This window comes from Hipposideros armiger, unplaced genomic scaffold (assembly GCF_001890085.2).
Source record: "Hipposideros armiger isolate ML-2016 unplaced genomic scaffold, ASM189008v1 scaffold_32, whole genome shotgun sequence".
Taxonomy (NCBI): Eukaryota; Metazoa; Chordata; class Mammalia; order Chiroptera; family Hipposideridae; genus Hipposideros; species Hipposideros armiger.
In genome coordinates this window covers 1,260,060-1,275,668 of record NW_017731382.1, presented here as the reverse complement: position 1 = coordinate 1,275,668, position 15,609 = coordinate 1,260,060, and the positions used below count along the sequence as shown (strand labels likewise).

The 15,609-nt window shown below is 65.2% G+C and overlaps 1 protein-coding gene across 1 annotated transcript in view; it reads right to left on the bottom strand.

Annotated features, from left to right (window-relative positions):
• The window catches only part of LAMA5 (laminin subunit alpha 5), a 47,419-nt gene extending 31,821 nt beyond the window's left edge, over window positions 1–15,598 (bottom strand). Inside the window, exons 1-6 of the mRNA XM_019637289.1 lie at window positions 15,289–15,598; window positions 10,838–10,990; window positions 2,951–3,068; window positions 2,080–2,198; window positions 1,775–1,945; window positions 1,574–1,671 (exon numbers count right to left, since the gene is read on the bottom strand). Of these exons, the coding sequence (XP_019492834.1) occupies window positions 1,574–1,671; window positions 1,775–1,945; window positions 2,080–2,198; window positions 2,951–3,068; window positions 10,838–10,990; window positions 15,289–15,552 (923 nt within the window). The 5' untranslated portion in view covers window positions 15,553–15,598. The remainder of the gene's footprint in view (window positions 1–1,573; window positions 1,672–1,774; window positions 1,946–2,079; window positions 2,199–2,950; window positions 3,069–10,837; window positions 10,991–15,288) is intronic.
• Between the last annotated feature and the right edge of the window lie 11 nt (window positions 15,599–15,609).

Sequence of the window (15,609 nt, the reverse complement as noted above, 5' to 3'; positions counted from 1 at the left end):
AGTTGGTTAAGAGCTCGCTCAAGAGTTTGAGCTCTGAGCAACAGCGGTTCGAGTCCAGCCCAAGCTGAGCAGCCGCTGAGCTGCCAACAGGTGGCGGGATGGCTCAGCTAAAAAAAAAAAAGAGCGTGAGGAAATCTGCAGAGCACCAAGACCATCATACAAACATCCAGAAGAGGCAGAGGGACAACAGCAGACTCTCCCAAGCATCCAGAGATGCCAAGGGACAGGGAACGGATGCCTCAGAAATGCTGAGACATGGCCCTCAACCAGGGGTTCTACAGTCAGCCACAGCATCACCCCAGAGTGAGGGCGTGACAGCCATTTTCAGACAATGACTAATAGACTCTCATGGAAAGAACAACGAAAGGGTGCATTGCAGGGAAGAGAGTCCCCAGGGATGAGTGAAAACGAACAACCAGGACCAGGAAGACGTGGGTGGCTCCATGGGCCGTGCCCGGGCGGGAGTCCTCAATCTGTGCCTGTTAAACAGGGTTCCACTGCAGCAAGCAGAACTGGCAAAGATGTCAGGGCACCGCCGGCTGTCACAGACTGAATGGTTGTGTCCCCCCAGCAAGTCCCCTGTGGAACCTAAGCCCCCGTGATAGTTAGAGGTGGGGCCTCTGGGAGGTGAGGGGAGCATGACGGGGGAGCCTTCATTAAAGGGACCCCAGAGGGCAGCTCGCCCTTCTGCCCCATGTGAGGACACAGTGTGGAGACACCACTACCAGCCAGGAAGCGGCCAGCCAGCATCCAGGACTGAGGAAAGAGCTGCCGTGTATCAGCTGCCCTGTGTTTGGTTACAGCACCCAGAGGTGGCTGAGACCAAACGCGTAACTTCCATGTCAAGGAGAAGGGGACAGCGAGCGAGGGGCTCAGCAGAGCTGGGAGGCAGTCGGCAAAGCGGTGCAGGTGAAGGGCTGCAGGCGGCAGGCAGCGTGTGGGTGGGGCTGGAGGTGACAGAGGGAAAGGGGCGGAGAGGCAGAGGTGGCAGGAGACGGGTGCAGGGCGAACAGGGCGCCGGTGTGTGATGGGCGCGGTGTCTGTGGTTCTGGGGACGATGCACAGCCCACGCCACCCCTGCTGCCTGGCAGGCTGAGCTGAGCTCAGCCCACACCTGGTGCAGGTGAGTGAGGGTGGAAGTTGCCCTCCCAGCGGGTGAGGGCAGGCCAGGCTGTCCTCAGACACAGCCCAGCAGGCTCCCCTCCCGGCCCTCACGCGTTCCTCCTGGGCACTTAATTTCCCAGGGTAATTAGCTGTGCCGTCCCGGGGCCACCCTGAGGCTGGATGGGCCAGGGGAGTCCAGAAGGCCTGCGGGAGGGGAGTGGCCAGCTGAGTCCTTCTGCTAGGGTGACCACACCCCTCCCTCCTCCACACCCATTGGACACAGTGAAGATTTTGGGGGTCGCCTCTCAGTGCGACTTTGACCATGAGATGGGGGTGAGCTGTGCTGCCCTGCACCTTACTGTGCATATGGAGAAACAGGCACAAGGGGGCAGCCTGGGCAGGTCACAAGGGGCAGACAACGGAGCCACGTCTCCTCCTCCGGGGTTGGGCAAGGAGCTGCAGGTCTCACCTGAAGGGGTCTGTGGGGTCTTTGGCGTCGCAGACATCCGCGTGGCCATGGCAGACGCAGCGGCCACCGATGCTGATGTCCTTGATGCTGTAATAGTACTGCACCCGCTGGCAGTGAGCACCGCGGCCCCACGCCAGCCCACCGCCCGCCTGCCCCCCTCCACCCCCTCCCCTGTGGGCCCCGCCAGGCCAGCGTGCTCACCCGGCGGGTGACAGTGGGGTCCCGCAGCGCCTTGCCCATGAGGTGGCCCAGCAGCGTGTTTGTGCGCAGGAAGCGCAGGCGGATGTTGGTGGCTTTGGTGAAGTCACGCAGCAGGGGCGAGTAGGAGAAGTTCATGGCGCCCGGGCGCCTGTTCACCAGGGACACCACAATCTGCAGACAGCAGGGTAAGGGTCACAGTCAGGGTCGGGGTCGGGGTTGTCAGGGTCAGGGCCAGGGCCATGCTGGCATCGCCCACCAGAAGCACACGGCCGGGACCCCTCCGTGCCCGCCGCCCACCCGCCCACCTCGCCGTTCTCCAGCGGCACGATCCGGGAGTACTCCGTGGTGCAGATGACATCGTCGTCCCGCGTGATGCGCTCTAGCGTCCGCGGCCCAAATCGCTCAAGGCAGTCCCTCTTGGAGGCTGCAGGAAACAGGACAGAAGGTGAGGGCGCAGGACCCTGGAAAGCCCTCGGACCCTGGGCCCCCTCCTGCATGCTTGGACTTCCAAGAGCCTCATGGCCTCAGCCTTGAGATGGGAACACAGCCCTGCTTCAATGGGTCACCCACCACCTGAACAGAGTGGCACTCGGGCTGACAGAGGAGCCTCTGCAGTTCATGGCGGGGGCCCAGACCACCCAGCCATGCATGAGCCCGGTGGTTCTGAACTGGTCCACACCGCACTAGCCGTCTCTCTGCAGAGAACAAGGGACCCTGGATGGCCCTCACTCATCCCGTGCTTGGGGGACTGTTCTCGACTGCCCTTTTGAGAACTACCTGCCCCTACTCTTGGGCGTGGAGTACTAGGAGGCCAGGTGACCTAGGCCCACCCAATCGGAGAAACGCCGTCCACATGACTGGGCCGAGTGGCATGTGACACGGCCGGTCAGTAAGCATCGGTGTGGAGCTCCATGCTCTCACCACCGGGCAGCTACGCAGGACGCCTTTGTTACCTCACAAGCTACCAGACCGTGAAGCCAGTGCACAGGGAGCCAAGAATCCGCATGGGGACACCTGGCGCCAGGTCAGGGACGGGAGCCGCTCACCCCACGTGTCTTCAGGGACACGCACCCAGCCGTCCTGACCCATGCAGCAGCCAGACCCGAGAGGGCACGGCAATGACAGCCCACCCCAAGGGACCCCATCCCCGCCAGCCCCCCGCTCCAGGAGACTCACAGGCAAAGAACTGCCACGGCTGGTAGGTGTGGCCAAAGTCCGTGGACCGCTCCAGCACCCAGAGGTCCGGCCGAGGGGCGTTGGCGAACTTGATGAGCACGTAGGCCACGTGGAAAACCTGTGGGTGGTGTGGGTGTTGATGCCCTGAAGCCGCACCCCCCATCGCAAGGCCCCTTCTCCACTGTGGACATCTGTGGTTTTGCCTGAGAGGGCCAGACGCTTCCAGGGGAGAAGGCCTCCTGGCTCAGGGAGCAGTCCCCGGCCTCGCTGACCAGCCCGTGGCCACTGAGGCCTTCCCTGGGATACCACCATTTCTGAGGGCTCCCCGCCTAGGTCTGGGGGTGCGTTGGCCCAGGGCCCAGACCCGCCTGCCTCCCTATCCCCTACCCCAGGGGCCCAACAGCCACACTGGCCACCGGGCTTGGAGGCTGAGGCAGGCCTGGTGGTGCCGGGGCACGTGGGCAGCTCGTCTACAGGGCCAGGCAGTGCTCCCAGCTCCCACACGGCCTGGCCTCCTCACACACTGGCAGGTGACCCTTGCTCCTGGGATGGGGCCCCTGTCCCAGCCTCACCTGGTCACCCCACGTCCTACTCAGAGCCAACTCAGAACCTGTCCTTGCCCGTGCTGACCGGCCCCCAGCCTGCGGTCCCCATGGGCAGGTGGCCTGGAGCAAGTCACAAGGCCCCAGTGGGGGAGACAGACTGGAAAATGGGGAGCAGGGCTCTCCTTGCCAAAGGCACCCCTCATCCAGCTCCTCAGGGATGAAGCATGAGGTGGGGGGGGGGTCCCCACGTCAGTGCCTGGAGCCCATGACCGCAGGCCACAGTCCCCAGGAAGGGTGCTGGGTCCACTGGGAAGAGCCGTGGGCTCAGGCAGGGTCACTTGCCCAGCCGGTGGCCTCAACGGCCAGGCTGGGCCACCCAGACCCCCAAGAGGGGAAGCACGTGAGCTGGCTCCACCCGCACACCCTTGGCATGCGCATCACTGTGACCCCAACATCTGAGGGTGCCCACTCTGGGCTCGGCCTCCCTCAGGGGAAGGACGGTGGTTCCCAGGCCTCTCAGCTCTGAGGACCAGTGAGACCCTCCCGCTCAGCCTCAAATCCAAGGGAACAACAAAGTCAGGCAGGCCATTGTCCAGGCTGGGCTCTGGTCTCCAAGAAGACCTGAGCAGGGCAAGCAGGGGGCCCTTCACCCCCAGTCTGTATACAGGAGTGGGAGGCCCCGGACAGAGGCAGAGGCATGGCTGGTAAACACACTGCATGTGGGGGGCGCCCACTGCCCACTCGGGGCATGTTCACAGGGGCACCCCACCAGGTAGGCTTCGAACTGTCCACTGACCTCGAGGGTGAGGTCACATTCCAGGCTACCCGTCGCACCCTCAGTGCAGCCCTGTCTAGCATGGGGGAGCAGGTCCCCTTCGGGTGTCCACTGCTCTGGATTTCTGTCCCAAACTAGCTGAAGCAGAACAAGGGTCCCTGCCTGAGGTCCAGTCACCCCTCCACCCCCCCAGCACTTGTCAGCCTGAGGCCGCTGTGGTGGCCCCGTGGAGGGACAGTGGGCCCCTTGGGGCCCAGCACTCAGGAGGCACAGGCTGCTAAGAACGCCACAGGGGCAGGGTCCTGGGATTCTGGGACACGCCTGTGGAGTCCTGCCCTTCCTGGAAGGCCTGCCTGCGTCAAGCAAAGTGGCCTTTCCCCGGGGTGGGGGGGTTGGGGGGGGTGCAACCCATTCACCCACTGCCAGGCTCTGAGGTCATCTTCCCCTGGGCCCATCCGGTCAGGGGAGGGGCACCAGCCCCTGGGGGACGGACCCTGCACCCAGCAGGCACACTGGCCACCCCTCAGGCATTCCGGGGAGCCCTGGGGGACTTTGGATGGCCCCTGTGCCCAGAGGGGTCTTCGTGAGGAAGGGGATCAGGACAGGGTGGGGGGTCCTGTGTGTGTGAGAGTACAGACAGAGGCTACGGGGGTGGGGGGCGCAGCACACTACCCCGGAAGGCCCCACAGGAAATTAAAGGCCCCCCCCCAAGGCCCCAGTACCCACCCCCGCCTTCCCCTTCAGTGGGGCCACCAGGCTGCACCCTCCGCTGGCCGCTCTGTCCCTCCCCCAGATCGGCGGGCCGACTGCATTTTTCCCAGCTGAGAGCACTTGCACAAATATTGATTCGAAGGCTGATCAGGCAGGACAAGGGCGGCATGGAAACTCCCACCCTACGCCTGGCACTCTGGGACATGCTAAAAGAAAGACCCCTGCCTCCTGTCCGTCTGCCCACCTGGTCATCTGTCCCTGAGGCCCTGGCCCAGGCTGGAGGGAGAGGCATGCGCCCAGCGCGCCCCATCTCTTCCCATGCGGGCATGACCCGGAGGGACGCAGACCCCTGGCGGCCCGCCCCAAACCTCCGCCCCCGGCCAGCCCCAGTGCTGACCTTTCCCGCTGCTACAGTTCTCTGCAGAAGGAAAAAACGTCTTTTAAAGCAAAAGCCAAACAAAAGCCTCCTGAGTTATTTTTAACAATCTGGCTATTTTGGGGCAGGCATGCCTCCAGGACAGCAGCCAGACCTCTCGGCCACCGCACCCCTGGCCCCCACACCCAGCCTGTCTGCGGAGGGCCAGGGCCCCCCAGGAGGGCATCTGCCCCCAGACTACTGCCTGACGGGGGTTGGGGGGGGGGCAGAGCAGGACTCTCAGGGTGGGTTCTAGGCACCAGTGACTGTGTGGCCCTGGGAAGTCATGTCTCTCTGGGGCAGTGAAAAGATAAACAGCCGAGATGCAAAGACCAGGAGTCAGAGCACAGTGCCTTTCAAGATAGTGTGACGGCTCCGAGAGCCTTGCATGGGAAGTCGCCACCTGTCCCTGGAGGTGGACAAGCAGAAGCCAGTGGCCACTTAGCAGGGACGCTGCAGAGAGCGCCTGACACTCCACCACACTCTGGTGTCCGGAGGCACAGGTGAGGGAAGGGGAGTGTGCAGGGGCAGGGCTAACACCACGGGGAGGGCTAAGAAAAGTGCTGCAGACCCCAGCAGGGCCTCTGTACCCCCTTGGGAGGGGCTGGGGCAGAGGGTGACAGCTGGCCAGCGGCCTCCTGGGCTCCAGCACCCATGTCACCAAGGGCAGGGCCCTGGCTGGAAGCCCAGGAGTGTGAGATGGTTGGGGCCAGCACCTTCCCCTCTGCCCTGGCCCATCTCAGGGCTGGGAGATCCAGGCTGGCCCCGCGTGCCTGTCATGGGGGAGCAGGGCCCAGCCCCCGCCAGCCAGGCGGGGGTGTGTGAATCACCAGGCAGCCTGTGACTCAGCCCTGGCACTGCAGGAAACAGAGCCCAGCGCTGATTCCCGGGGATGGGCCAGGGTCCCAGGCAGGAAGCCCCTCCCAGACCCGGTGTCCGGGACAGCTCCCCGGCCATTCCTCGCGGAGCGAACACCGGGGTACCCAGATCTGGACCCCCAAGACTGCTAGGGACCCCCCACCCCTGTGCGCTGAACCCCCCTGGCCCAGCCCCCAGGTTAGCCCTCTCCCCAGTGTGCCCACCCTCTCGGCAGAGACCCCATCTGGAAACCCTGATAAAGATAAACGCCACAGCAGGGGCCAGCGGGGGCCAGGACAGGGCAGGGCAGGCGTGTCCACTCAGGCCCCCAACTGGGTAAATAAGCATGGCTGTCCACACACCAGGATCAGGGATCCCGAAAACAGGCCACTCACGGACGAGCTCCAGGAGAGACGGCGAGTGGAAAAGCCACTGCTGGAAAGACAAGTAAAACATGAAGATGCAGAGAGGTGCCCCAGGGACCCGGCTCTGCGGGGTGGTGCCTAACGCACAGGTGTGCAGAGCAGGATGGGGGACACCCAGGGAATGGGCGGGGGTGGAAGGGCCCCGGCGGGGGTGCAGGAGCTCACCAGCTAGAGTTGGGGGCAAATGCCCAGCGTGGCCCAGCACCTCGACGAAGGGGGACTTGGGGGCAGTTCAGAGACCCTCAGCCATCTAGGGGCTGTCTTGGGCCCCCTGCCTTAAACGGGGGTTTTCAGGCCCAGGCCCGGGCCCTGCCCACAGCTCCCCGCTCCGATCCCCTCCTCCCTGCAGCCTGGCCCAGGTCAGGCCAGATGGTCGGCCACAGGAAGTGGAGTTTATCCCAAGGGGACCCCAAAACCCAAACAGTTTAGTCTCCGGTGAGCAGTACTGCTGGAGGTCAACGCTGTGGGGTTTGTTTAAAAATAGATGGAAAACAGGAGCCTTTGGGAGTCAACAGGGCCTGGGGCGTCCACTGTGAGGTGGCGGGGGCATCTGTGTGTGCCCAGAGTGAGCAGAGAAGGGTGGTCCAGGATGGCGTGTGTGCTGCCGAGGGCGTGTGGCAGCAGCAGGCTGCCCAGGCCGGCACGGATGGCCCCGTGTCTTCTGAGCGAAGGACAGGCAGAGGCAGCAGTTCATTGATTCTCACGAGGAGATGTAGAGCCAGAGCGGGGGGGTGCCTCAGGCTGGCCGCCCACAACCCACCCCCACTGTCCTCCCTCAGGGAGCCCAGCTCAATGGGCCACGTCCGGTCCAGCCTCCACACCTGTCCCGGCCGCTGGGCTCTGTAACCAGAGCCTGGCCAGCCCCGGCCATACTTCCTGCCGCTCCCCTGGAATAACCCCACTGACCCTGCTGGGGCACCGGCCACATGGCTGAGTGCCCAGCTGGGCCGGGGAGTCAGGCCAGTGGGCACGCCCAGACCAGGAGGCTTGCCCTGGGAGCCCCGAGTCAGCCAGCCTCTGAAGGCGTGCTGCCCGGAACTGGGGGACCAACCAAAGCGGCCCATGTGTCGGGGGCCCTTGCCGAGGCGCAAAGCCCCCGGGGCACATGCTCTCACCCCACCAGGTACAGAGCGGAAAACTGAGGCATGGAGGCCGGGTGGCTGAGCTGCACCCAAGCCCTGCGTCTCCTCCTGACAGACACCAGTCTCAGTCCCTCCACATGTGTGCTCAGTTTCCCCAGGTACCTGGGTACTCTCACCCCCCAACGTCGACAGCCTCACGGGAGCTCTGCTCTGTGCATGCCACCCCCACACCTCACCGCTGTCTCCCAGGAGGGCACAGATAGATCCCCGCACCTGGCACTTCTAGCCCCCAACCAACACTTTTGGCATCATAGCCAACCACCCCAGCCTACACCCCAAGGCTCCTGGAGCCTCAGTTTCTCCATCTGCAACATGGGAAGGCAGAGGGTTAAACACCCCCACCACGGGAAAGATCAGAAGGGGGGGGAGCCGTGACCCTTGGAGAAGGAGATTACCTGTGGCCCCATGGGGCTCCTCTGCCCCCACACCGGTAGACCCTGAGGGGACCAGCCTCCCGCCCCAGGCCACCCACCAGGCGTGAGACGGGCGCTGTGACGCAGCCCACAGCCCCTATCTTCAGCCTTCCTGGGGCAGAAAGCCCCCAGTGCCCAGGGTCGGCTGCCCCACCCCCTTTCCAGGGCATCCGCTCCAGGTCTCAGAACAAAGGCTGCTGGCAGCCTGTCACGGGGAGTGCCCAACCCTGCTGCCCGCTCAGCCCCATTTCCTGACGGAAGCCCCAGCCACATGCGTGCCCAGAGCCCCCAAGGACTGCCCTAAGTGGGAGAACCCCAGTCAGGGGTTGGGATCCCGGACTCTGCCCGCTGGGCTGGGCTGGCTTAGCCAGGGCCCTCCCACCCTGCCTGTTCCTCCTCTGCACCAGGGGCTGTGCTGCCCTGGGGACATCCTCAGTCTGGAGGGGACACCAGCTGCGTCACCAGACCCAGGGTCACTGTGAGGGCCAACTGGACACGCTCCAGGCCCAGTCCTCCAAATGCCTCCCTGCAGTGCTCTGGCCCAACCGCCTCTGCTGGTCCCCCAGAGCCCTCACTTCCTATCCTATGTGGGGCCCCTCTGCCCCAGAACTGGCACTGGCAGGACGGGGTCTCCATCCCCAACCCCAGCAAGCGCGGACACCCCGAAGGGGCCCAGTCACGGCTCTGGCTGAGGGAGGAAGGGGCAATGAACCAACCGCCTTTCCCAGATTTCTACTGGAATAACACCAGGGCTCTCAGCCGCAGAGCTGGGAACGGGGCCCACTCGCCCACCCAGCTCCAAAGCACACAGGTGGGCAGTCACCATGCTCCCTCACCCCCACCCTGACCCGGGCACTAGCCCCTCGGCCCAAACCGAGTCAGGGGCTTCGGTAGGTTCATGGGCGGTTAGGGAAAGGGGGCGGGGAGGGAGAAACAGGTAGATGGAAAGAGGGACGGGCGGGTGCGTCAGAGGGTGGGTGAGTGGGTCATCTCCCCCACACAGACCTGGAAATGGTCCTCTGCCCCTCGTGTCATTTTATAGTTGGGGAAACTGAGGCTTGGAGAGGCAATGTGTGCACCCAGACCTGGCCTGGGACCAAAGCAAATGAGGGCCTGAGGCCCCATCCTGGGCAGGGTTCACTGAGATGGAGACAGCAGCTTGGGGCGCAGGGCCAGGAGGGGCAGGGGGCTGTGTGAGCCCCCCCCCCCGCAGTCCACCATTGCATGGAGGCTGGGCCGGGCAGGCACTGTGCCCACCTGCTCGGAGGCCACTCAGGGGTTGCCATGGAGACCGGGCCACTGTGCCCCCAGCTAGGCCCCCGCCCTTCCCCCAGTCTGGCCAGACCTGTCCCTCCAGGAGGAGGGGGAGAGGGAGAGGCAAGAAGAACCCACCAGCTCAGCACAAGTTCCCTCCGATCAGGCGTGGGGGCGGGCTCCACTTCCCCACCGACTGTCCCACCGGCTGGGAGGGCGCTCCCAGGCTCCCGGAACAGGAAATGGGCCAGGTAACCCTCCAGCCCTGGGACCTGCAGGCAGGGAGCCCACGACCAGCAGGCCCTCCCCAGCTCTGCCTCCCCCACTCTGCTGACATCACAGCCAATCCAGCCCTACCCCCCGAAATTCCAGGCCACTGGTTAGGACTTCAACCCACTCCCCTCACTGTCCACCACCCACCGGATCAGGCCTGCAGGCCTCCAGGCTGAGGGCAGGAGGTACCCCGACGCTGCACCCCGAACCTGCCAGGGGCCTGCCCTTCCAGCAGTCTCTCAGAGACACTTCACCACCTATGCTCTAACACCCCCCGGGATTACAGCGGGAGGTGGCTCAGCAAGAAGCAGAGGTGGCTCGGCTGGGGCCTCAGGGCCTGCAGTCCAGGGCTCCTGCCCGGCCCCAGGGAACAGGGTAGCGTCTGGCAGGATGGACCTCCTAGCCTGGACCCCAGACGGGCCCAGCCTCAATCACCTGCCCCTGACCCATCCCAAGCAACGGGACTGCCAGCCGGTTTCACAGGACCGGACACCAAGGCCAAGGCCAGGCACCTGGGCAAATTCACACTGGGAGCAGGACGCACACGCCCCGGGTCTGAACCAGCCCAGGTCCACCAACGGGGGCTCCTTTGTCACTGGGAAGTGCCTGACCCCACCCTCCTGCACGCACCCAGCACAGGAGAGGGCACACCTAACCCTACAGGCACACTAACCCCTGGGTGTATCCCAGCACAGGTATCCCAGGAATGTCCACGTCCATCAGCCTCCTCCACATTCCTAGAACCCCTCCCACACCCTCCAGCCAGAGCCCGGTTCCCTGCAGAGGAATTCCTCAGAGTGAACGGCAGGCCCCAGCACCCCCACCCAGCATTCCTGCCCACCTCCATGCTGGACCCTCAGCACCCCGCACCCTAACTCTCCAGGGACCGCTGGTCAGCCCCCACGTTCCCTGTGCACCACAGGTGCGGGAAGCACATGAGCTGCCCACTGCCATGCCTTTGTCTGTGCCTGGACTCCAGATTACAGAGCTGACTCAGGGTGGGCACTTCACCTCCTGGTCCACGCCCCAGGGGAACCCTAAGGCCAGAGATGCAGAGGCGACAAAAGGGGCTCTACCTGGCCCAGGTCCAGGGTGACGTTGACCTCGTTGTATTCCAGGCCGCGGGACAGGGGCGGGCTCTGCCACCAGCGCTCCGTGCCGTCAATGGCGTTGCTCACGGGATGTGCCCTGTTGCTGTTTGCCGCCGTGCAGATGTCACAGTACTGGCCCTGTGGGGACACAGCGGTCAGGTGGCCGAGGAGGGCTGGGACCCCTCCCCCCTCCAGTTACCCTTCCACCCCCAATCTTCGGACCCTTGTCCACCATTCACTCATTTTCTTGGCAAACCAACTGCATTGTTGACTCAGGGATATGACAGGTGGTCACAGCCTCTATGGGGGAGCAAGAGTGAGGAGGAAGAGGGGGACCTGCTTTAGGCGGGGAAATCAAGGTGGGCCTCTCTAAGAAGGTGGCATCTGAGGCACAAACTGTGAGGAGGGTGTGCTCCAGGCAGAGGGGCTGCCTGCGCACAGGCCATGGGCAAGGAGAGCCATGCAGTGAAGAGAGCCGTGCAGCTGGAGAGGAGGCGCAAAGAGCAAGTCACATGCCCCCCACGAGCAGACGGCTGGGATCATCTGGAAGTGGGGGGGCCAGGAAGATCAGGAGAGCCAGACCCCTGTCCCCCATCCAACGCCCATCTCCCACAATACTCCTGCCAAACTCTCGCCCAGAGCATCTGGATTAGGGTCTCCAGAGAAACGAAACTAAGCCATTCCGGTGGCCTGTGGGACCAGCCCCACAGTAGAGGCATGTGGGCAGCCAGTGGGCTAAGGCCTGGACCTCCTAGCTCTGCCACTTCCGAGCCCTGGGACCTGGCCAAGTCACGGCAGCCACTGAGCCTCAGTGTCCGCATCCAAAGAGTGGGGGTAATGCTGGCACCTGCCTCGGCCGCCCCAGGATTAATGATCCCACCCCGGGCCAGGCAGCTGCTTCTGTTGCGGTCCAGACACCTGCCAGGGCCCTGTCCTCTGGGGGCACAGAGGGCTCCCAGCAGCATCCTGGCCTGCTGTCCCTGTTGGGGAGGAGCAGGTGCGGGGAGCCCGGGGTGGGGTGGGGGCAGGGCTAGGCCTGGCGGCTGGCAGAGTGGAGGCCCAGCCCCACAGCCCAGAGGAAACCAGACCTGCCATCCCTCTGCACACAAAGGCAGCCCTCCGGGACTTGGCACTGATTGAGGCCGAGAGGCCTTGTCTGGGAAAGGCAGCCACCCCACCCTCTCCACCTCCCAGGGGGCCAGACCTGTCCTAGGAGTTGGAGGTGGGGGCGTGGGATGCCCTGCTCCACCCGCAAGCAGCACATACGCACAGCATGCCCCCCACCTCCCCAGGTCCCATCTGCTCCAGGCTCCCACAGTATGCAGGGGTGGGGTTGGGGGGTAACCAACAGGCAGCAGGGGGTTCCTGGGCCCCTGGTGCAGGGCGCTTTGGGGGGCCGCATCTCAGACCTTGTCCCTGCTTGGGGCCTTTATACCCTGACCTCTTGTCCTCCGTCTCAGCTCAGATGTCACCTCCTCAGCAGCACCCCGCCCAGCTCTGGACCACCCAAGATGCTGCCCAGACACCCAGCTGGCATCACCTTAATTTATTTATTCTACCTGCAGAGTTGGGGTTGTCTGGCTATGAATGATTTTGTGTTTACTGCCTCCGTGGGGGCTGAGAGCTCAGAGGTGGGGCCACGCCTGCCTCATTCTAACTGTGGTCCCGAGCTCACCACCCAGAGCTGCCACACCCAGGGGCTAGCAATGGAGGGCCCCCAGGCACGGCCTGTGCGGGCCATACCACCAAGCTCAGATGGTGACGCCCAAAGGGGAGCCTGGGGCTCTGGTTCCTGGGCCTGCGGGAGCTCTCGGGGCGAGCAGAGGGTTCAAGGGTGTCACTGAAAGCACCGCGCACATAGGTGCAGCCCTCTAGAGAAGGCTGCCTATGGTCAAGACCCGCCCAGGCCTCTGAGCACCATGCAGGGGCTGGGTCAAGGGTCACGGGGGCACAGGGAAGCGTCTGCTCAGGCCCACCCAGAGAGTCAGGGAGAGGGAATTCTAGTGGCCCTCGCATGGCCGCAGTGGGGCCACTCAGTGCCAGGGGCCTCGCTGCTGGCCTTACTGGCCCGGGCTCACAGTGGACAGGGGAATCCAGGCTTCCTCGGCCCGTGTGCTGCAGAGGGTCCTGCTGGGAAAAGAGCTAGGAAACAGGGAGCAGCGATAAGAACTTCCCCTCCCAGTGAGTCACCAGCCCTAACTTCCCCGCCAGGCCGGAATTCCTCCCATGCCCACCTGAGGCTGCGGAGGGCCAGACCCAAGTTGCTCCAATGCACAGACCACCTCGCCCAGCAGGGCTCTCCCAGGCCCCAGTAGGGATGCCCCCTGCAGCTTCTGTCCCATTGTCCCCAGGAGTCCCCTGGGAGCTGCCGACCTGCAGCCTTGGGTCCCATGTCCTCCATGAGCCCCCCCCCCCACGCTGGCATAAGGCTGGGCTCTCAGGATGGACAGAAGGTGGGCCTCATCTCCCTGGTGTCTCCTATACCCCACCACCGCCACTCGCCACCACACGGGGCCTGAGGGCAAGGCCTTATCAGCAATCCACTCGGAGGCCAGGGCACTGAGCCTCTGTCCCAGAGGAGAGGGCAGAGGTACCCGCCAGTCCAGGGACTCATCCGAGGTCACACTGGTACCCATCTGGCTGCTGGTCTGTCTACCGTCCCCCGCCCCAGCGGCCTCTTGGCTGAGGGTCCCAGGCTTCCAAGGGGAAGCTTTCGCCTCTTTTGCTAGATTGTGGGCTGGGCGAGCAGGGCAGACATTTCTCATCCAGGGCTGGCTCCGTGGCACGTAACACCAGGCTGCCACCGGCTGCGAAGGAGTCACTGTGTGACAGATGACTCCCCAAGCTCCAGCTCCCAGTGAAGGGCGCCTCACGTGGTGCCCATCTCACAGACGGGCAACCTGAGGTCTGGGAGGAAAACCATGCAGCTGAGCAGAGGCAGAAGAGAGGGGCTTTGAGCCCTGGCCACAGGTTGCCAGGCGCTCCTTTAAGCCCTGGGAGGGGCAATAAAGCCCCCCACCCCCCCCAGGGCCAGAGGTGGCCTGGAGCCTGCCCTGCCCTAACGGCTGAATCTCAGCTAAGCCCTGAGGAGGGACCCCAGGGGCTGGGCCAGGCCGCTGGGGCAGCTTTGGAGACCCCCACACAAGCGCCTTCCTCAGACTCGGCCCACTTGACGTCCACCAGACGTGCGAAGGGCCCCCTCAGGGGCCCAGGTTTCCACCGAGATCCTGGTCTGGCTGCGGGGCTTCCAGCAGGTGGCTGCGCCCTTCCAGGCCTCAGTTTCCCCATCTGAAATGTGGGCTTGAGACCCCTGATCTCAGCTGTGCTGGGCTTAGAGGAGAGCACGCAGGGGAGTCCAGGAGCCCGAAGGAGGCAACCCCAGGAGCCCTCCCAGCTGCTGCCTCCACTGGGGGGCCAAGCGGGGTTGGAAGGCCGGCACTGAAGGGGCTCAGCGAATGGACCCTCCAGACACCTCGGTCCCCTCCCCCAGCTTCTCGTGGCCTGGGACCTCCTCCCTGGAGGAAGTGGCTCAGTTTACATCAGCCCTGAGGCCCCCAGATTCTTCTCAAGGTTTGGCAGGGGTGGGAAGACAGGCCTAGCATGGGGTGTCGGGGAGCCCCTAGGGCAGACCCCACCACCGCCGGGGCTAAGGCTAACCCCAGGAGGCCAAGGAGCCTCACCTAAGTCCAGAGGTCTCAACAGCCCTGCATCCCTGACGAGGTGTCCACGTGTCGGGCCGCCGAACCCATCCCCCACCTACAGGCTCCGGCTGGGGGAGGCATGGCCCCCCAGCGGGTCTGCAGGGGTTGAAACCCTATCTCCCCGGGGAGACGGTAGCCCACGGACTGCGCCGCCCGTGGGGCACAGACGCTGCCCCTGGCTCTCTCCCCGTCCGCATCCCCGGTTAAAACTCCCGCTGTGCGCAGCGCTCCCCCACCTTGAGGACCCCACTCAGTCCCTCGACCCCCAGTGGGGGCAGCTTCAACCCTCTGCTGTGGGCCGTGAAAGCCTCCTGTCTGGTCGCTCCCTCCCATCCCAGTCCCATCCCGACGCCAGCAGGTTCCAGCCTGTCCCGCGGGAAGGCGGGGCGGCCCACCCCCTCTCCGCGGGCAGCAGGCGGAGGCCACCAAGCCCCGCCTCGCCTGGATCCCGGGGCTTGCGGCCGCCAGGGACTGGGCGCCAGCGCCCCTCCGCCGGCCACCGCCGCCCCGGGTCCCCACACGGACGCGCGGTTCGCTGGCGCGCCTAAACGGCCGAGCCGGGGTCCCTTTCGCCCCCCGAAATGTGGAACCGGAGAGTCGGGGCGGAATGCGGGGGGCTTCGGTGCAGCCGGGGCGCTCCCCGCCCAGTCGGGCTGGAGTCGCGGAGCCCGAGGCCGGTTCGCCGCGGGCGCGGGGGTCCCCGGGACGGCGACCCTGCCCCCGGCGGGCGCTCACCTGGATGGTCTGGTTGGGGTCGCCGCCGGCCACGGGGCCCCCCACCAGCTTGCAGTAGAGGTCCTCGGTGGGGCGCGGGGCGCCGCGCGCAGAGCCCTCCTCGCCGCAGGTGGCCGAGGCGGCGATGCGGGCGCCCTCCGCCAGGTTGAAGTAGGGCGGGTGCAGACTGAAGCCGCCGCCGGCCGCCGCCCGCGCCGCGCCCAGCAGCGCCAGCCCGGCCAGCAGCAGCAGCGGCGGCGTTGGCGCGGGGCCGTACCGCCCCATCTCCAGGCTCCGGGCCGCGCGCTCCGCCAGCGGGACTGACTGCTCGCGGCGGGAGCC